The 20,858-nt window shown below is 51.0% G+C and overlaps 1 protein-coding gene across 10 annotated transcripts in view; it reads left to right on the top strand.

The window, feature by feature from the left end:
- Positions 1 to 20,858, top strand: part of Grip2 (glutamate receptor interacting protein 2) — an 85,121-nt gene that overhangs the window by 38,641 nt on the left and 25,622 nt on the right. For 6 of the 10 annotated variants that reach the window (XR_015685255.1, XR_015685252.1, XR_015685253.1 and 3 more), the window contains 2 exon segments: positions 20,208 to 20,288; positions 20,489 to 20,624. Coding sequence is in view for 5 of the 10 variants with exons in the window: in XM_087655811.1 (XP_087511937.1) it covers positions 20,208 to 20,288; positions 20,489 to 20,624 (217 nt within the window). In the remaining 5 variants the exon portion in view is untranslated. 10 annotated transcript variants of the gene reach the window in all.

The raw sequence follows: 20,858 nt of genomic DNA, 5'->3' as shown, positions 1-20,858 counted from the left end.
CAAAACCCAGATGTATAGGAAATAACAGAGTCTGCGTCTGCCTAGGCAAGATAACTAACTATGCAGCCCAAACATCTCGCCAGGGTATTGGGTTCCTCAATGGTCAGTTTGTTTCCTGTTCTACTGGGAGCAGAGTCCTCCTTTCTGTGATGTCTCCTCTCACATCCTCACACATGTGCTGACCTTTCTGGCATCCCCGAGGTTCTCTTCGTTCTGGAGTTCTGCCCAGGGGACCTTGGCAGCCTTGATCGGCTCTGAAGCTTCTTACAATACCGACCGTGCCTAGCCACTGCCTCTGCCACGCACGCTCCTGTCTGTGTCTGTTTTGTGGAGTACAGACTTGGCTGGAGCTTAGGGCCTGCTGTGCACAAGAGGCATAGAGAGGGCAGAGTCTCCCATAGTCCTCCCTCATCTGGCACACACTGGGTGAAATGTGCCCCTGCCTATCTGCCTTGCTTACATCCCTGTCACTGGAACCTGTGCTGATCTCGTCAGCTAATGCCCCGTGCTGTCTGCATTTGTCAGCTTGAATGCTCAGTCCAGCAGGACCATCTGCCTTCTTTAATTGCCCAGATAATTGTGAAGACTGCTGGCCCTGCCTCCTTCACTGCAGGTCTGACAGGGCGGAAAGAACATCCATCAGTCAGGAGGCCTGGGCAGACCCGTCCCCAACTCCTTGTAGGTCCTTGGGCAATCCCACTCTTTCTGGTCTCAGTTTCCCTTCTGTGTCCTGCTCCTGTCCTCTTAGAAATAAGAGCTCCTTGCCACCACCACAATTTACCCACATGGTGTCCTTGGGCTAACCTTGTCTCTGTAGCCCCCACATTCCTGTTTTGGCCGAGGTATCAGTGACTCAGAGCAGATGTGGGCAGGTGGGCGGACAGGGCGGCACAGAGCCAGCCAGTTCCCATTGCTACACAACTGGGGCAGCTGGAATCCTTAAGGGACGACCTTGAACAAGGTCCCTGTCCTTTACAGGATGGGTGTGTTTGAGGCATGGAGGCAGCTGCAAGTCACTGGAGGGGTTTAATTTGGGGATAGAAATGAAGGGGCCCCAGACTGCCACCGAGCTGAAGCTGTCCCACAGGCCACAGGTCCCCCTTCTTTCCTGTCCCACATGTGCACCCTGTTTTACATTGGAAGGGTAGTTTCTACTCAAAGACATCCAACTAGTCAGAGGTGGGGGTGTCTAGATTAAATTCAGAGCCTCCGGAAACCTCCAGAATGTTCTCTACTCTTTGCCACTTGCCTTGCCAGAGAGCTCTTCTGGGAGTAGCTGGGTGGAGAAAGGTTGAGCATTCAGCCATCAGGAAGACCTTAGGAGGCTAGGTAAACTTCCTAGGGGACAGGACAGCAGAGTTGTATGGAAACACAGGGCAGAGAGTACTGGGACAGGCACTCTGAAATCTGAGTTTTCTCAAAGTGATAGAATGAGGGAGGTGGCGGAGGAGGTCATCCAGGTATGAACCCCTCCATGACATTCCTGGTGAGCCATTGCTGGAGTGTGGGACCCTTGCCTGTCAGGCATCTAGAATGATCCAGAAGTCCCAGGCTCCAACCCCTGCCTCAGACAGTGGTTCCAACAAGGCCTCTGCCTTCCAACTCCTTCAGGGAGACTGTTCGACATGGATGTGAAGGCTGACTCCCTGATGGTCCCTTCACACCCTTACATAGCAGCCACCAGCCATCATCAGCTCTCTTTCAATGTTCAAGTCCACCAAGAGGACACAAAATCAGATAGGATCACGCTGGTCCAGTGAAGCCCCTTAGGGATCTCATGCACATCAAACCGGCAGAGTTAAGGTCCTTCCAGGCCTATTCCCTCGTCTGTCAAATGGGGCTGTCATTCCAGTGTCGTGGAGGCAGAGAAGATACCATAGAATGTGAGGTGCAGTCTGACATATGCAGAAACTGGCAGAAGCCAGGCAGCAGGTGTGGTCATTCAGTGGTGCAAACTTGTGTTTCCATTGTCCCAGCCTCAGTTTCCCCTTGTATGTACCACTAAGCACTGGTGATAGAGGATGTATAGAGATGGGGTATCGGTCAATGCTCTGGCTTGTTCCCTCATCCCTGATGATGGGGAATTCCCCAGGGGGAGGTCTCATAATGACAGGTGAGCGGAGACTATCCGGTCTAGCCACACACAGGGACTAAGTCAAACCACATCCACCTCAGAGTTTGGGCTCTTGCTGCCAGGCTCAGAGGCCACATTGGTTCCGGTGAGGATTCAAGAGTACCCCTCACCCACTAGATGTTCCAGTGCAAGACAGGCTGCTCAGGGGCAGTGAGCTCTCTGTTGATGGGGTGGAAAGTCTTGAACGACAGTGATTCTGGGATTGGAGGCTTAATTGTTTAGATCTTAGTCACTCAGTGGCACTTGTCTGCCTCTTCCTGTATGTAGCCTCAAGACCTGGGGCAGTGAAGGATCTCCCACCGAGAGGGAAGGACAGGGCCAGGGAGTGGAAGGAAGGCTGGAAAGCAGGAACCGGCTAATGTAGTCGGGGTTGGCCTCTAGGAGGAACAGGTGGAAGCTGGAGTGAGGATGGGAATATGAAGAACATTCTAGGCAGAGGAATGTGTGTCAAAGAGGATCCAAGAAGGAAGCACTCAATTCTGATTGTGAGCCAGTCGAGCTATGCATGCTGGCCACATCCCTTTCCCATTCTGGGTCTCAGTTTCTCCTCTTGTGTAAATGCTAGCAGCAGTACCCACCTCATGAGGTTCTTATAAAAAAAAATCCATGAGACACTCACTGTACATGTGGTGTGGCATATCCAATAGGTGCTCAATAAATGCTGGCCCCTGTATTCTATTTAGGGCATTTGCACTTGAACAGAGGGAGATGCTTGATGCAGGAGTGGGAGGCAGGATTCTGGCTGACCCTGATGCAAGTGCTTTCCCCTAAGGCACCTCGTGCACACTCTTTGCTCTCTGACACTGGCAGCCATATTTGGAATGCAGATGCCCAAGTGCCATTTTGCTAAGCAACTGCTCCCATCCTTCCAACTGAGTGGCCTCTGGAGCCTGTCCCCCTGTGTTACCTACGTAACATGGTGCCAGGAATGACCCTCTCAGTGCCCTTTGCCTCACACCCATTGCCTGCTACTGACCTGAGATCCAGCAATGCTGCTGAGGGCTTCCCTTAGACATTCTGGAAACCCCCCACACTTTGTGCTAGGTCCTCACTGCCGGGAGTGCCCCCTCACCTCTGTGGGTTTGCATCATCTATGATCCCCTGGATGTGGCTCCTCCTGAGAAAGATGCTGATGCTCCAATGTGTGGTCTGCTTGCAGCACACAGTAGGTCCCTAGTGAGTTATAATTGGACCTCAGACCCAGGTCCCTCCACTACTGGCCCAAGATCTCTTTCGTGTTGACATGATTCACATTTTCACTTTTGTTTGGAAAGGTAGCAAAGGGCCCCAAGTTCTACTGGGACAGAAAGATCCCCAAGAGCTGGAGAATGGGGGAGGTGGTTTGACAGATGTCAGCTGAAGTCTGCACTGGCTCCCCAGAGATTGTCCACTTAGTTATTGTCTCAGACCCTTAACTGACCTTTCTCTATATACTCTTGTATGGCTGCCCAGTGTCCAGAGAGGAGAGCTTGTAACACACCACTGGAGAAGGCTACTTAGTTCATATTTTACCCCAGGTTCCAAGGTGGTGTGCGTGCGTGCATGTGTGTGTGTGTGTGTGTGTGTGTGTGTGTGTGTGTGTGACTGTGTGTATGAGTGTGTGTGTATATGTGTGACTGTGTGTATGAGTGTGTGTGAGTGTGTGTGTGTGTATGTGTGACTGTGTGTATGAGTGTGTGAGTGTGTGTGTGTGTGTGTGTGTGTGTGTGTGTGTGTGAGAAGGTCCCTCCACTTGGACCACACATGCTCTTGAGGCAGCTCAACCTCTTGTCTGTACAGGGCAGGCTGCCCGACTCCATGGCCTTGTCCGATCCCTTCAGGGTATGCAGAGCCTCACTCTGCAGTCATCACAGGAGACTCCCAGAGCCAGATTCCAGGAGGCGCAGGCAGATGTCTTACCCTCTAGGGGTCTGTACAGGCTGTAACACAGGGTGGCATGTTATTCCTGTGAACACTGCCTCACTGTGAACCCAGCATCACTCATGTGTCCAACACAACCTTAAATATGTATTTTCTTGATTCCTCTCTGGTACGTCTCTTAGTTGGGGAGCTCTGGAAGGGTGAGGTCTGTCTGCACCCCTCATTGCAGAAACAGCAGATCCATTCAGCTTAGTTTCTGGCCAGTACTAAATGCTTAGTAAATGTCCTCTGCATGAGGTACTAGGTGCTTAGTGAATGTTGAGTGAGGTACTTTCGTAAATGTTATGAGTGAGGTACTAGGTGCTTAGTGAAAGTCCTGAGCAGAAGATAAACTACAGTGAGATAGGACTGTGGATGTTCAAACCCATACCGACCACCTTCATATAGCCAACATCCTGAACATCTCAACCAAACTTCACAAAAGCAGGCACAGACAGCATCCTCTGTTTTAAAGGAAGAGTCTGAGGTTTAGAGAAGCACCCTGCTTGGCTGTACTGTTGTCTTCTTCCTCCGGGAGAGAGGTAATTACTGACATGAGGAGGCATGGAGCCTATGGGAGGGGGAACCTGTGGAAGCGGCCTCTCCCACAGCCAGGTTCCAGCTTATGGTACCGGACCTCCCTGGTCACCAGGGACTCCTTAGGTACCGCAGGTGTGCCACCCTCTGAAGAACATCCTCCTGTCCACAGTCCTGAGCTACGGGATGTTAGGAGCACTTCTGTGTGTTCCAGGTACTCTGGACAGGTTAGTGCTACCGACAGAGGGCCTGGCTTCCAGCCTTGACTCACCTCTTAGTCCTGAGGAAAAGAAGATGTGGGATTCACTGTGACCCTGGTTCTCTGTCCCCACTTGGGGCTTCCACAGAAGGGCCTGGATGGAGGAAGTCATGAGTAACTCCCATTCTGCTTGGGCTGGCTGTGGCTTTTCTGAATCTTCTGGAACCTTCTTCTCTATGGTCCTTATATACTGGTTGCCATGTTGTGCTCTCTTAAAACCCTGAGCCAGTGACCCTACCCCATGTTCTGCTATGCCTAGTTCCAGGATCAGGTGGGTCCTTGAGGACCACAGGGGTTGGGGGGATGTGTATATCTTGAATAGTACAACATAACCAGATAGACCAGAGGAATCTGGTCTCAGCTCTCTTCCCCTGTGGCAGGTAGAATGGCAGGCTAACCTTCCCTTTTCCCAGAGCCCCCACCTTCTGGAAGTGTTTATCAGGAGTGATGCAGAGGCCCTGGGCCAGGGTCCGCTGCCCCCGCTTGGGGAGGGAGGAGGAGAAAGCCACTAAAGCCCACACAATAAAGGGTTTATCTCACAATTCTCTATTGCCATCTCTGCCTTCCTCCCCGCCAGACTTAATTTCCGCTTGTCACTTGAGGGGCCTGGCGGGTATGGGTACACAGCTTGCTCGTGTCACAGTGGACTCAGCCCTGGATTGTGGGAGGAAGGGCATAGCTCAGTGCTGGAGGGGCCTCTCAGGCCCCTCTTGATCCCAGGTTTCCATCACAGAGTTGGTGGTCTGCTGACTACTGTAGTCACAGCCCCTGGGTCTCTGTGGGAATTGGGGACCCTGGGAGTCCATCAGCAAGAGAGCACTAGGAGCATCCCACCTTCAGGTCTAGGGTGCCTATGAGGAGGAAGGAGGAGTCTGGAGCCAGCCCTGCAGGCTGAGGGAGCCAGTCACAGCCACAGCAGGACTGTCTGAAAAGCTCTTCCAAGGTCCCACCCTCCCTCTTGGAGTGTGACATCTGGGGCCACTCCCAGTTTGTAGGTGACAAGGCTTAACCATCCTGAGGCAGAGCAGCTAGTCCATGTCACAGTCTTGGTGGGAGGCACTCGGCAGGTGGGTGACAGATGGGTGCTTTCTCTGGCCATTAGTACAGGTGTCTCTGTTGTCAGCAAAGGAATGAAATACTTGAGCCAAAGGCTTGTACAAAGAGGCTGGTTGGCCTCACTGTGCTGGACCCCAGAGTCCAAGGTAGGCAGCTGATGGGTGTGTGTAGGGGGTGGGATAATAGTGTAGTCCTAAGACTGGGGAAATCATAATCCAGTACCCAGGCTTCTGTCCCAGAACCCACACACTGCTGGCTACTGAGGTCATGACCCCTGGGTCTCTGGGGACCCTGGGATTCTATCAACATGAGAACACCAGGGAGCATCCTACCTGCCGGGCCAGGAGGCCTGTGAGGAGCCCCTGCTCCAGATTCATCATGCCTGATGGTATTCCAAGACTTTGAGATGAGTGCTTTGTGCTACCATGTGACTCCCTGGGAACCTGAGGCCAGAGAAGCTGAATGAGCAAACCGTCCTCTGGCATATGGCCTCTGGGTGTGGAGATGCTGCATCTCTGACTTAAGTGCCTGCCAGCTCGGTGGTCCAGCCACCCCCACCCAAGGCTACCCTCACGTGCTTCCAGCGTGTCAGAGCACAGATAAGTCAGATGCTATCTTTGGGAACTACAGCAAGCCTGGCTCCCAGCCACTGCGTATACCCTACAATCTGTCTCCCTTTCCTCTGCCTCCCCGAGGCTGGCAGCATTGGACGAGAGGGGTGGTCACTGGAGCAGGTCCCAGGAGCGGCTTGGCCTGTACTTGGCTCCCAGGTGGACTGCCTCAGCAGCATTTCATGATGCCTGAGGTCCTGGCAAAGATTCCTCATGGTCTTTCCCTACAACCATCTGTGGCTCCCCATTGCCTGCAGGATGAAGGCAAACAGACCTCAGAAGCATTTGTTAACAGAGAGGTTTGGCCCCAGAGGCCACATTTGCAGCAAGTCCCCAGTGGTGGTATGAATGACAGCTCTCAGGCCTTGGAGGAATGAGACCTCTCAGACTTCATCTGGCTCCATTTACAGGCTCTCCCTCATCTCTCAGAACTTGGCCCACAGAGTCACATGGTAGCTGCTTTCTCCTTTCTACTTATCCTTCAAAATGAGGCTCAAAAGCCACTTCCTACTTTTCTCCAGGTAGCCTCCTCTGCACCCCCAGACTTCTTTATGAGCCCTTGAACTCCTGATGGTCAGAGACTTCAGACCCCTCCCTCCCCCTGCCCCAGATCAACTGATTGTCCTTGGGGAAGTTGCTTAGCCTTTCTGTGTCAGAATTCACATTTGGACCCTCTTTGATCCAAGGTTGACCAACAGTAATTTCCTCACATACACATGCATAAAATGATATAAAAATGTCTGGTGGGGTGGCTGGGGTAGGGCAGAAGCAGAGCCTGTTTCCTTTCCTATCTGTTTTGTCTCTGCCCCCCCCCCCCCCCCCAGTGCCCAGCACAACAGGTTCTCAGAGTAATGCCATGCAGACGGCTCTCCCCCTAATCCATGGAATGACCTTTCCAAGCCACAAAAGTAAATTCCAAAGGAACAGTGAAGAGCTGAAGAGCTCCAGCTGAGCGTCCCACTGCCAATCAGAACGGCTCTCGAGGTGCATCTGTCAGGAGAACAAATGTTTTCTTAAAGAGCAGACGTCACTCCAGAGACCTGTGTATCTTTTGCTACTGTCTACAAATGGGGGAGGCTTTGCTAGAGGACCTCTGGTGACTTCCTCCCCATGGATGTGGAGTTGGGATGCTCAGGGAGCCCCTCTGTACCCTGGGGAAGGTCCATGTCATAGCCAGACCTGCCTTGCCATTTCTAGGCACAGGGCCCCACGGACCCCGTGCCCTCTCTGCTTGGTCTGACTCTTTCAGATGAGATCCGGCCTCACGACCTCTCCCATGGCTGTACCACGCTCCTAGATCTTTGGCCTGGACCTCAACGCTGTCCCAGGGAACTTGTCTAGTGCTTAGACCCCACTCCCACCATACCCGCCATCCCTCCCTCCCTACTCAAGGTTACCTGACAAGGAAGGTCTCTTGGGGAGTGAAAGCAGGGCAGGAACTCGAGCCTGTAGATAGATGAAGACATGGGGTTATCTGAAGCTCGTCTGGAGTAGTCTGTGAGTGTAATCTAACTTTCACAGTGGCTGGGCTGCTGAGAATTCCCGGAGAGCAAAGACCCTGAATCTAAATCTCTGCTGCATTCAGCTGGGCGCACGGGTGCACTGTGCACTTACACAGGTTGTTGATGGCCACTGTTGGGTGCCTTGTGTCACTAACCCTCTGCCTTTCTTCTCAGTTCCTATGTTTAGCCCCGGGAGAATGGGATGGGGTGGGAACAATGTATTAGGGGCACCTGCCCCATCTGGAGGGGTCCTAGGGCTGCATTAGGATCTGCCTGGATGGTTCTGAGCCCTGAATGAAGGAGGTCTATCAGTGCGCAGGACTGGGGCCCATCTGTGGCATGCAAGGGTCAGCTTGCCAGCTGTGACTCCAGCCCATGACCAGCTGCTCCTGCCCATCAAGCTTAGATGTAGAAGATTCGTGGTCTGACATACTCGGTCCCCATGTAACACTTGTGGACACTGTATATGGTAGGCTGTTAGAGTCTTAATTTCTTAGTCTCACCTTCCAGAGAGAAAAGTGAGGCAGAGAGAAGGGGGTTAGGGATCAATGCCAGGATTCTTGGGGGGACTGTGAGCATCTGCAGAGGTGCCTAGGGGGCAATCACATGGCCAGAGGGGCTGCTGCTGCTGCTGCTGCTATACTTTGAGGCTTATGACTGGAATCCTATGCCATCCTGCGGAAATCCTTTCCTTACAAGAGTAAAGTTTAGGAAGGTCTGTCCTCCTTTCTAGGTGTGAAAACTGAGGCCCAGGGAAGACAGTCATTTGCCAAAGCCCTGGGGCACTTTAGGATCAAAGTCATGTGTCCAGGAGACTGAGGAGGGTCCTGGGATTCTCTTCTAAGAGTCTGAGTGCTGCCATATACCCCTGGACGAGGGGGCTTCAGATACTGATCTTGGAGACACTGTGAAGAAAGCTTTGGGCCCCTTTAAGTAGAGAGCAGGCTGCAGTGGGTGGACTATGCCCCGCCAGTGGGAGGGAGTTCCTAGGCCCCTCCCCGGGGAGGGTGAGGGAGGGCGAGGGAGGAACCTAGTGTGTGTCTTGGAGCTGTGGGCAGTGCAGAGACAGCAGACATGCTGTGTGGGCTGAGCCGGGACAGCCCTGCAGAGGCAGGTACGTGGAGCCACACCAGCTGCAGAGAGGGCCCTGGATGGTGGGAATGGGGCTGTCACTCTGGAAGTCTGGTGAGAAAGAGGACTTGGGATCTCCAAGCAGTCAGGTGCTGAGGACTGTATTTCTGCTCTGGAGCTGACCTGTCACTGGAAGACTGTCTCCTAGGATTGTCCCCAGGCACAGGTTACAGGGTGTTCAGACAGTGACCTAGGGAGGCTGCCCTTTCTGCCTTGGCTGGGGGAGTAGAGCTTTCAGTTGTTGGGAGCAGGGGACTACCCACTGGGAGTGAACTTTCCTTGAGGCCAGGGTGGATGAAGGTTTCCGGAGCCCTGGGCTCTGGAACTCAGTAGAGGGGTGGGGCCAAGCTGTCACATTCCTAGGTGGCTGTGGTAGTATCTGGGACTGGAGAGCAGCTATGGGGCCAAGTATAGTGATCCTTCTGTCTGTCTATCTGTCTGTCTGTCTCCCTAACTTCAGCCTGCTGGGCCAGCCTGACCTCCTCCAACAGTGTGGATCACTCTGCTTTCTGTGCCTTTAAAGGTTACCACCTTGCAATGCTCTCAATACCTTCTACACACCTCTCTACAGCTTCCAGGGTAGGGACCAAGTCCCCCAGGTCTCCTTCAACTCCTCTGTCACACAGTTTGAGTTGGGGATGTTGGAACTTCTTTGCTTCTTTTCTTTTTTTTTTTTTTTTGGTTCTTTTTTTCGGAGCTGGGGACCGAACCCAGGGCCTTGCGCTTCCTAGGCAAGCGCTCTACCACTGAGCTAAATCCCCAGCCCCTCTTTGCTTCTTTTCTTACACCCAAGCTTGCTGAGCCTTCGCCCCATTCTCTTCCTGGCTTTCAGGCTTCTGCCCCTAGGAGAGCCTGTGTCCTGGTGTTCTCTCGGCCTCTGGGCCTCTACCTCTAGTGAGGCCTGTGTTCTGGTGTTCTCCTTACCTGCCTCAACCCCTAGGTTCCCAGGAGGGAGTGGCTAAGCCTAAAGTCTGGTTACAGCTTCTGAGCCCAGTTCTCAAGGCCTCTTCTGAGCTCTCCGGTTTCTACTCTGATGCTTCCCCATTCCCCTCTCCACTCTAGCCCCTGAGAATTTCCTCCCTGGGTCATAGGATCACACTGCATCAGCATTCCTTGACTTCAATCCCGAGGCTCCTTTTTTAAAAAAAGAGAAGTCCTGAACTGGAGCCTCAGGAACAACAGGGTCTAAGTGTGTGCTGTATTCCTCATTCCCTCCTTCCCCGTTGCTCCATCCTGTTCCGTCTTCTTGTTCTCCAAGCTTTGTGTCAGAGAATCTATCTACAATAGTTTTCTCATAAGTCTCGGGGCTCAGCATGGATCCCATGTCCATTGCTAAGCCAACCATGGGGTGGCTCACTAGCCAGGCCTAGTTGGAGGGCCTCTCCTAGAGCAGGGGAAGGGAGCCAACAGGTGGTCACTGCATACATATCTGACTGCAGGGGTGGGGTGGGGTGGGGTGGGGTGGGGTGGGGTGGGGTGGGACTGAGGCCTGTGGAGCAGGCAGCCTGGCTCTCTCTGGCCTGAATGAACTCTACCCAGGTGATTCTTTCCTCAGATCCCTTCCTGGGACTGTCCAGGCTCTCTCCTGGGAGCCTCTAGGGTGTGTGGGATAGAAGATAACATACACAGTAGGCCTGACCCAGAGTAAAGTGGCTGAGCATGGTCCCCACTCCTGCATACACACACGACCCTCAAACCTCTGCCTGAAGGATGGGTGTGTCCTCTGACTCCTGACCATAAAGATGTCTTTGTCACCATGAGCTACCAGGATTTGGTGAACACTGGCTCAAGACAACTGAGGCAGAGCGTATGCATGACGAGGGGATCCCTGTTGACACCCTCCTCCCCAGGGACTTTATCGGAGCCATTTCTAGAGGTCACCCACTTGGAGATCAGCCAGTATTCTGGAACCAGGGAGGGGTGGGCTCCACCCAGGCTCAACCCCTTCCTGTTCCTGGCCTCTGGCCACTCATTATGCTTCTTTGATGTCCATTCTCCTTTTCTACAGCTGGGGATGGAGTTCCAAAGCGAGGGGCTGACAGAGTGCTACAAAGCCCTGTCCCTTCCACTCCTAAGTGCAGTGAAGTCTTTTCAATAATGTTGAGTGCTGAGGAGCAAATGGGAAAAGTGTGGTAGGGAGTTCCGGAGGTGTTGGGGTGGCCTCCCTGACCGGGGGACATTTCATCAGGTTACTGCAGGAGATGAGAGAAGGTTTGTGAGTGTCTGGGAAATCTTCCAGATAGAGGGAGGAGTGATGCTAGTCAGGGCTCCAAGGAGTCTTTCCCTACCTAGGCCATTGTTCCTTCATCCTCGCTTGGGCTCTCTTGTGCTCTTGGTAGGTGGAGGGACCAGAGCTAGGCATGAAGGATGTGTCCCTCTAGGGTCAGGGACACCTGGTTCCAGGTCGATCTGCAGTGCAGCAGCTATGTCCCCACCACAGAGACCCCTATGAGACTGACTGCTCCCTTCCTTCTCAGTGAACAGCCACTTGCTTTTGTGGATGCTTGTGGCAGACTGGCCAAGGACAAGCACAGTAGGGTTGCCCATTCTCAGTCTCTCTATTCACCTTAGCATTGCAATGGTGAGGCTTCCTGTTTGCTCAGCTCAAGCCATTGAAAATATGCTGTGGCTGTCTTAGCTACCATCCCGTGCCTCTGCCCGTGGGAAGCTGGTTTCCTGGAGGCCTTTTGACCATGGAGACCAAAGCCCACATCCATAGCTCAGCCCTGTGCTGATCCAGCCCTGCAGGGACAGGGCTGTCACTGTGTCCGTCTTTGAATGGAGAGGTCCAGGGATTAAGTGTTATGTCCAGAGGGAGGGGTTATAGAGGGCTGGACCAGATGCCCTGGGAAGCCAGATGACTTGAACTTGAATGAATCCAGGGCTGAATGTCCTTATTATGGTTCCCTTCACTTCCGTGTACCTCGGTTACTCCATCTATCCCATGATGGTGACAGTGGCACTTCTGACTCAGGCTTATTGTGAAGGCAAGAGTGGTAATGACGTTGAAGTTCTTAGAACTAGTCCAGGTGCAAAGCCCATCCCATTTTTTTGCCATGAGGCAATACTTACCCTCTCTGTGTCTCAGTTTCTCCACCCATGTATCAGCATGTCAAGCTGGCCTTACTCCAAAGTTCATTCTTTCCTCTGCCTACCAACAGTGTGTTCCATAGCCTGTTGGGTCAAATCAAGGTTGGACAGAGGTCTGATGCTAAGATGCTACTCTCCAGGAATTATCACTGAGTCTTCACAGAGCATTTGGAAAGTGAGATCCAGAGGGGTGAGAGTGGAGACCTTAATTCAGCTGTCATGGGAACACAGGGGTCCCACTAAGGGGCCTTCCTCTCTGGCTTGCTCAAGTGCCTCCAATGCAGATGACAGGCCTGGGCTGAGTTTACAGCACCCCTCAGCCCCCACCCCCTGTGTCCTTTTCCTGGCACTCTATTTAGGCGGCACCCTGGCAAAGCAGATTGGCAAGGAACAAACTTCCTTTTCCCTTTGTCAGCTCAGTAGCTCCCTGGGGCTGCAGAGGAAGAGAGATGTAGGGCGGATCAGCAAGCTTTGCCTAAGAAAAAAGAAAAAGGACCCCCTCACACCTCCACCGCCTAGCTGCAACAGCCAGAACCAGGTGTCCAGTCCTGTGCCCTGGCTCCCCATGGGCCCCGGAAGTGACTTTCCCTCTGAAGCAATTTCTACAGCACCGACTGACTGAAGTAGTGCTCATAATTGGCCATTGCTGGAAGGAGACTAGAAAAATGCAGATAAAAATATCCCTGTTTTTTTATGCACGTTTCCAGCTGAAATTGGTGGGAAAGATGTTTTTTGAAAAGCCTTCATCTCTAAGCATGTAATTACCGGGTCTGAGAACATCCCCCACCTCTCAAAAAAAAAAAAAAAAAGAAAAGAAAAAAATAGAAGAGGACAGGAGAGAGTGAGCCTGCTCCCTACTGGGGGGATTCTGGGGGGCAAACCACATGGAGGCATCTATAAATAAAGTGGTCCCTTAACTTCTTACTGTTCTCTCAGTGAGGGAGACACCCCCACTTTACAGTAGAGAGTAGAGGCTCAGGGCATGCAGCCAGTTGGAGGGTCCAATCATGGTTTGATTCTGGGTTTGAATGTGCCTCAGTCTCTTCCATCACAAGGTTGTCCTTGAAGGGGTGCACTGATGTCCCCCTTGAAAAGGCAGTGTCCTAGTTAGGGTTTTACTGCTGTGAACCATGACCAAGGCAACTCTTATAAAGACAGCATTTAATTGGGACTGGCTTACAGGTTCAGAGGTTCAGTCCATTATCATCAAGGTGGGACCATGGCAGCATCCAGGCAGGTATGATACAGGAGGAGCTGAGAGTTCTATCTAACCATATTCATCAGAAGGCTGCTATCAGAATACTGGCTTCCAGTCAGCTAGGATGTGGTTCTTAAAGCCTACACACACAGTGACACACCTACTCCAACAGGGCCACACCTACCCAAACAGGGCCACATCCTCTAATAGTGCCACTCTCTGGGCTGAGCATATACAAACCATCACAGTCGTATCACCATGAGTAACTCTTGAATATGACTAAATATGGGTAAAGGGGTATTGCATAGAAAAGCCTCTTATCCAGGAGCTCTCCCAGCCAGTATGGCCTCCTGACTTCCAATGGAGGCCTCTGGGCTCCACTTGAAATGCCTTGCCTTGTTCAGGTCTCTGTGTATGTATGCATGTACACACGCCTGGCTTTTTATGTGGATTCTGGGGATCTGAACTCAGGTCCTCAGGATTGTGTGGTAAGCACTTTATCCACTGAGCCATTTCCCCAGTCACTGACTGCTGACACCATTCACAGTGCCATTACCTTAGTTTGCAACCTCACCTCATCAAAACCTAGAACTACACAGCTGGCAGCCAGAGCCCAAGGGTGGCAGGATTTGTATGAAGGAGAAAGTTGGGGCCCCTCCATGTTAAGACTAGAAGATTCACATGACTTAGCTGCCTCATAGAAGTTATCATGGCCAAATTCATCAGTGGACAAGATCTGAATGTTGGAATGAAGAAAGGGGGGACAGTCACCTTTAAAGACAGGTTGGAATGGGATTCCCTTCTTCAGCAGCTAGCTTGCCCAAGTCTGGCTACTGAAAGCACCATTTGGGGATGCCCAGTCTGCAGATCACTGTTTCTTCTATTTTATATTCAAGGTTCAAATACCCACCTTAAACCCATTAGGTATTCAGAGCTGCGTTCAAGAGAGACCCTGCTCTGGTTTGCACAAACTTGGTCTTCAGCTTCCTTCAAACACAGGCCCCCACACTCTTCTCCACAGACACATAAACCTTGAAGCTTACCTCCAGTCTCCCCAGGAGAGCCAAGAGGGAGGGAACCTAGGTGACAGGATCTGATTTGCAGAATCAGAATCGTCATTTCAATTTCAGAATCGTCCTAGAGACATCTGCCCACATCGCTGATGGAACTGAGCCTCTCTAATTTTATTAGCTCAAAGTGTCTTGTTGGAGATAATGAAGGATGTACGAGGGAGCAGTAACGGGAGGCATTATACTAAATGGTGTGTTGCCGGTGTTGGCGACAGCGGCTGTGAGCATGGGTCTGGGAAGGAGAGTGAACACAGAGCTGCTGGGGACCCCACTCCAGGAACCCTGAAATGCTGCTCACTAGCAGCCATTTAGCAATTCACCAGCTTGTTGCTGTTGTTGTTGTTGTTGCTGTTGTTGTTGTTGTTGCTGTTGTTGTTGTTGTTGCTGTTGTTGTTGTTGTTGCTGTTGTTGTTGTTGCTGTTGTTGTTGTTGTTGCTGTTGTTGTTGTTGCTGTTGTTGTTGTTGCTGTTGTTGTTGTTGTTGCTGTTGTTGTTGCTGCTGTTGTTGTTGTTGTTGCTGTTGTTGTTGTTGCTGTTGTTGTTGTTGTTGCTGTTGTTGTTGTTGTTGCTGTTGTTGTTGCTGTTGTTGTTGTTGCTGTTGTTGTTGTTGCTGTTGTTGTTGTTGTTGCTGTTGTTGTTGTTGTTGTTGCTGTTGTTGTTGTTGCTGTTGTTGTTGTTGTTGCTGTTGTTGTCGTTGGCAAGCAGAGGGGGCCTGACCACTTAGCAGAGTTAATGGAGAACCCAGACATGGGTTAGACTAAAGATAATGAAGGTTCCATGGGTCTCGGTTGAACTGTGGCCCTGACCCTAGCCAGGCCTATCTAGGCTCACCCCTGCTCACAGAAGAGTGGTCCTTGGTGGAGGCTGACATGGCACCCCCATGGAACACTTCACAATTCCTGGAATAATTTCTGGCCATCCCAGGATCTATTAATGCCTGGAAATGGAGACCAGGGGTACTGTGAACCTTCATGCAATACAGAGACCCCTTCCCCCTTCCCAAATAAATCATTAGAGATGGGGTTGATACGCTCACTGAGCCCTAACAGCAGTTCAAGCTGTCATGACCCAGGCTGATTTGCCCAGGCTGATCCCTAGGATAGAAAAACCTAGCTGGGATGAGGCATGTGGCCTTTGCCATCTGCAGAGGGACCAGGGCTTCTGTCTGACCCTAGCCCCAAGGCCTGAGGGGGAAGAAGATACCACACAGCTGTAGAATGACAGGCACAATCCACTTAGAAGGGTGGATCTTTCTGCTCTGAATTGGTCTTCCTTAAGAGGCTGATGAAGGCCTGTGTGGTATCGACCAGAGGATGAGGGAGGGGTAGGAGGCTGCAAGTGCACCTGGCACCTGGGGAGGATGCCCCCTCCTTAGACAGCACAGGAAGCCTGTCAGCTTAATGACTCATCTAGGGGCTGAGAACAATGAGGCTTGGAGGAGCCTGGTACAGAGCCTGCCTGGTCAGGAGGTACTTGGGATGGGAGCACAGAGTCTACCTTGAAACTGCCAGTCTGAGTCTCAGTCTCCTTATCTGTCAAGTGTTTCTGAATGGAGTTAAAGCAAGAGACCCGCAGGAAGGGAGGGGCAGTAGCTTCTCCACAGATTGGGTGACCTGGACATCCTTGCAACTTCAGAAGGGGCCATCAGTCAGCAGACAGGGAAAGGCACAGCTCTCCTGGGCCAGTGCAGACCACTGAGCCATTCAACCTTCTGGGCTAAGCAGGTTCTGCTGGACCAGGTGTTGAAAGAGAAATGCTTCCAGGGCCTGCAAATAGCAAAAGCCACAGAGTTTAGATCAGGGTCCTAAACCAGTGTCAGTTTTGTTTGTGTGTGTGTTCCAGGGACTGTTGTTTTTCTGTACTGCTTGTCTTGCTGCTGTGGGTCAACCAACCACACAGCAAAAATATCAGGAAAAAAGTCTGCCTGTATAAATATACAAGAGTCTTCTCTTGCTTTTTGTGCTACTCAGTCTTCTGGGTTGGAAGGTTCTAGCTGTGTAAATGATACACGGTTTTATGAATGTGACTGGAGAATCTGCAGACCCAGGGTCCTTCAGGAATCCTGATGTATACCGAGGGACAACTACCTCATCTCACCCAGCACACAGCATCTGTGTTTGTCAGAGCTGCTGTCCTGTGTTGCTTAGGGAAGGGGAGTGGGGTTGGGGGGAGCCTGGGCTTGTTCAATATAGGAGCATTTGTTTTCCAAACATTTTTTTAAATGGTTAAATCTGCAGGTGTGGAAGCAGAGGGCCGACTGTATTCTCTTTGTATTTAAAATCTCAGGGGTGGGGTTTGTCTCTTGGTTTTGTTTTGATGGTTGTCTCACCAGATAGGCTGGCCTTGAAGTCACTATGGGTTGAGGATGACCTTAGGCACCTAACCTCTTTCTGCTCCTGGAGTGCTGGAGTTACGACCTGTGCCACCACACTGTGCTCCAGTGACTCTTTAAAAAATCCCTCAAAGACAAATGTCTGTGTCAATGAGACACATCCCAGGAAGACAACAAGACAGGAAATGAGAGAGGGGTGGTGAGGATCTGGGAAGAGAGCAGCAGGCCCTAGTCCATCTGCTAAGATTCCTGAGAGAGGAAACACTACTTTACGATGCAATGGAAGAGATTTTCCACCCAGTAAAGCGAAGGTTCACCAGTTTACACATAAGTGGGGTTTATAATATGTAAAGCATTCACACACACACACATACACACACACACACACACACACACACATGCACGCACGCACGTACGGATGCACTGGTCAGGTCTGTCACAAAGCCATGGTAAGGGCCTGCCTTACCAGGTATGCATCTAGATTCTGGGACAGGGCCAACAGGCCTGGGTTTCTGATCTAGATCACAACCCCCAACTCCAGCTGTGTGACCCTGTCTCCCTCTCTGACCCTCAGCTTCCTTTCTGGATAGTTTGGGTAATGTCTTAGTATGGTTTTACTGCTGTGAACAGACACCATGACCAAGGCAAGTCTTATAAAGGACAACATTTAATTCTGCATCTTCATCTGAAGGCTGCTAGTGGAAGACTGACTTCCAGGCAGCTAGGGTGAGGGTCTTATAGCCCACACCCACAGTGCCACACCTACTCCGACAGGACCACATCTTCTAATAGTGTGACTCCCTGGGTCAAGCATCTACAAACCATCACATTCCATTCCCGGGCCCCCATGAGTCTATGGGGGATATACCTAAACATAGCATAATGCAAAATTACATTTAGTACAACATCAAAAGCCCCCATAGTCTACAGCAGTCTCAACAATGTTAAAAGTCTAAAGTTCAAAGTCTCTTCTGAGATTCATCCAATCACTTAATTATAATCCCCAAGGCAAGACAGGAAGCCAGCTGGGCAAACTCACAAATCTGCATCTCCATGTTTGATGGCAAAGCAGTCTTCAGGTCTCCAAATCCTTTTTTATCTTTGTTGACTGCCACGAACTTTTTTCTCCTGGGCTCCACTCCCTGTTAGCAACTTTCCTCAGAAGATAACCCATGGCTCTGGCATCTTGAACATCTTAGAGTCTCTAAGGTAACTTCAATGTTACAGTTTCTTGTTCAAACGTCTGGGATCCATACATGATCTTTTGGGATCTTCCAAAGGGGCTGGTGTCACCTCTTCAGCTCTGCCCTCTGTAGCACTCTAAGCTCAGGTTGATCCACTCCACTGCTGCAGCTGTTCTTGGTGATCATCCCTGGTACTGGCATAGCCAATGCAATGGGATCTTCTGTTACAACTGGGCTTCACCAATAACCTCTCATAGGCTCTCTTCATGGTGCTAAGCCTCAAATCCTTTGCATGACTCCTTCAGTCCTGGGACATCCGCTACAATTGAGGTTGTACCCTCACCAATGGCCTTCCATGGCCTCTCACAGTGCCAAGCTTTCATGACTGCCTTCATGCCTTCAAAACCAGTACCACTTGGGTGATTCTTACCCATTACCAAGTACAGCTGCTTGATACAAACTTTGCTATCTCTGGAACACAGCTTCTTTGTGTTCTCAGAAAATACTTCCCAGGGTTGGAGAGATGGCTCAGCAGTTAAGAGCATTGACTGTTTTTCCAGAGGTCCTGAGTTTAATTCCCAGCAACCACATGGTGTCTCACAACCATCTGTAATGAGATCCAATGCCCTCTTCTGGTGTGTCTGAAGACAGTGACAGTGTACTTATATACATGAAATAACTAAATCTTTAAAAAAGAAAAAGAAAACACTTACAGAAGATTTCGCCTCAGTGATGCTGGTCTCTTAATCACCACTAATTTCTTAGCTCCAGCTAGCCAGCATCAATTGTCCCCGTAGTCTCCTTCTCCTCTTGACTCTCAAGCCACATGGCAAAATCTGCCAAGTTCTGCTGCTTGTAGGAGTTGGAACATGGCCCCCTTGTCCTATTACATTATCACTACCTTTCTGTTTCCCAACTCCTTCACTGCCTAAGCTTGACTGTCCTGGAACTTGCTCCGTAGACTGACTTTGAATTCAGACATCTGCATGCCTTTCTTCTAAGAACTGAGATTAAAGATGTGGTCCACCAAGCCTAGATTTAAGTTTTTCTTCACCTAGAATTTGCTCTGTTCTAGGCTGGCCTTGAACTCAGAGATCTGCTTGTCTTTGCCTCCTGGGATTAAAGGTACTACTATGCCTGGACCTGAACTTAGCTGGGTGGGTCACCACTTCCTTAATTCAATTTAATATCCTTGAACACAGGATTCGGCTCCATTTCACTTCCTGGTGTCCCTTTAATACTCGAACTTTATACTTTGTATTTTTTCTTTCTCAGCTTGCTACATTTGTTTCAAATGCTCTTCATCAGACTTAAACCAGAGGACAAAGTCTCTGCTGGGCTTTATTTGAGACTTCCTTCATCCATGCAATTAATATGAATCTCTTTACCTTAGCTCTAGGCAGTTTCTTCAGACAGTGGCAAACAGCAGCCACGTTCTTTACCAAAACATCACAAGAACAGTCTCTCGGCCACATATTAAAGTTCTTCTCTACTGAAACCTCTCAGGCCAGCAGGTCTACACAGTTCAAATAACCCTCAGCAACACTGCCTTCCATATGCCTACTAGATTGGCCCGCTCAGGCCCATCTCAACAATACCCCAGTCCCTGGTACCAACTTCTGTCTTAGTTAGGGTTTTACTGTTGCGAACAGACACCATAACCAAGGCAAGTCTTAAAAAGAACTGCATTTAATTGGGGCTGGCTTACAGGTTCAGAGGTTCAGTCCAGTGTCACCAAGGCAGAAATGTGGCAGCATCCAGGCAGGCATGGTACGGACAGAGCTGAGAGTTCTGCATCTTCATCTGAAGGCTGCTAGTGGAAGACTGACTTCCAGGCAGCTACGATGAGGGTCTTAAGCCCACGCCCACAGTAACACACCTACTCCAACAAGGCCACACCTCCATATAATGCCACTCTCTGGGCCAAGCATATAAAAGCCAACGCAGGTAATAACACACGTGATAACAATATGGACCATGACATAGGCATGTCAGATGCTCGACCTTAGATCGGCTGAGGAGCTCCCTTACATGGGATAACCTTATCCAAGCTTTCTTCAGCCTGAAGAGAGCCCTGGGACACCGTTGCAGGATACCAAATATAACTGTTGCACAGTATGAGGTAGAAGAGCTCCCCCAGTGGAACGAAGATGAAAGTGGGACCTGGGCCAGTTTCTGATTCCAATTTCTACCTTTCTCCCACAGACGATGGGCCTTACTCAAAGGGGGGAAAGGACACAGCGGGGACTGATGGGGCCCTGGTGTGCCGCCGCCAGAGCATTCCAGGTATGGTGGATCGTACCTTGCCTTCAGCTCTGCCCTGAGGGTTCCAGTGACTCATGAAGTATAGGCACTGCCATTGACTGGCCCTGTGCCCTCTGTACGGTCACTGTTGGTGGAGGGACCGACCTCCCTGCCCTAACCTCCCTGGTCTTGGCCCCAGAGTGGACACTTACTTATCTGCTCATCCTCCTGTCTACCCACAGAGGAGTTCCGGGGCATCACCATGGTGGAGCTGATCAAGCGTGAGGGCAGCACTCTGGGCCTGACTATCTCAGGAGGGACTGACAAGGACGGGAAGCCCAGAGTCTCCAACCTGAGACCCGGGGGCCTTGCAGCCAGGTAAAAGGTGTGGGTAGTAGATGGGCATTGGAAGGGGACAGATGAGTGAGGGAGCTTGATGTCTCCTACAGGGAGGCCTCTAACAACTGCTGATTCAAGGCCCATACCCTTTCCTTTTCTTGCCCTGTGGCCATAGCACCCTACCCAGGCGAGGCCATGTACCCTTCCAGGTCATTCCCTCTGCCCCCAGGGCACCTTCCTGGCAGACTCCTATTCAGCCCTCCACATGCAACA

The sequence above is a fragment of the Rattus norvegicus genome, chromosome 4, assembly GCF_021556685.1.
Source record: "Rattus norvegicus strain SHRSP/BbbUtx chromosome 4, alternate assembly SHRSP_T2T, whole genome shotgun sequence".
Lineage (NCBI taxonomy): Eukaryota > Metazoa > Chordata > Mammalia > Rodentia > Muridae > Rattus > Rattus norvegicus.
This window is presented reverse-complemented; position numbering and strand designations above follow the sequence as displayed.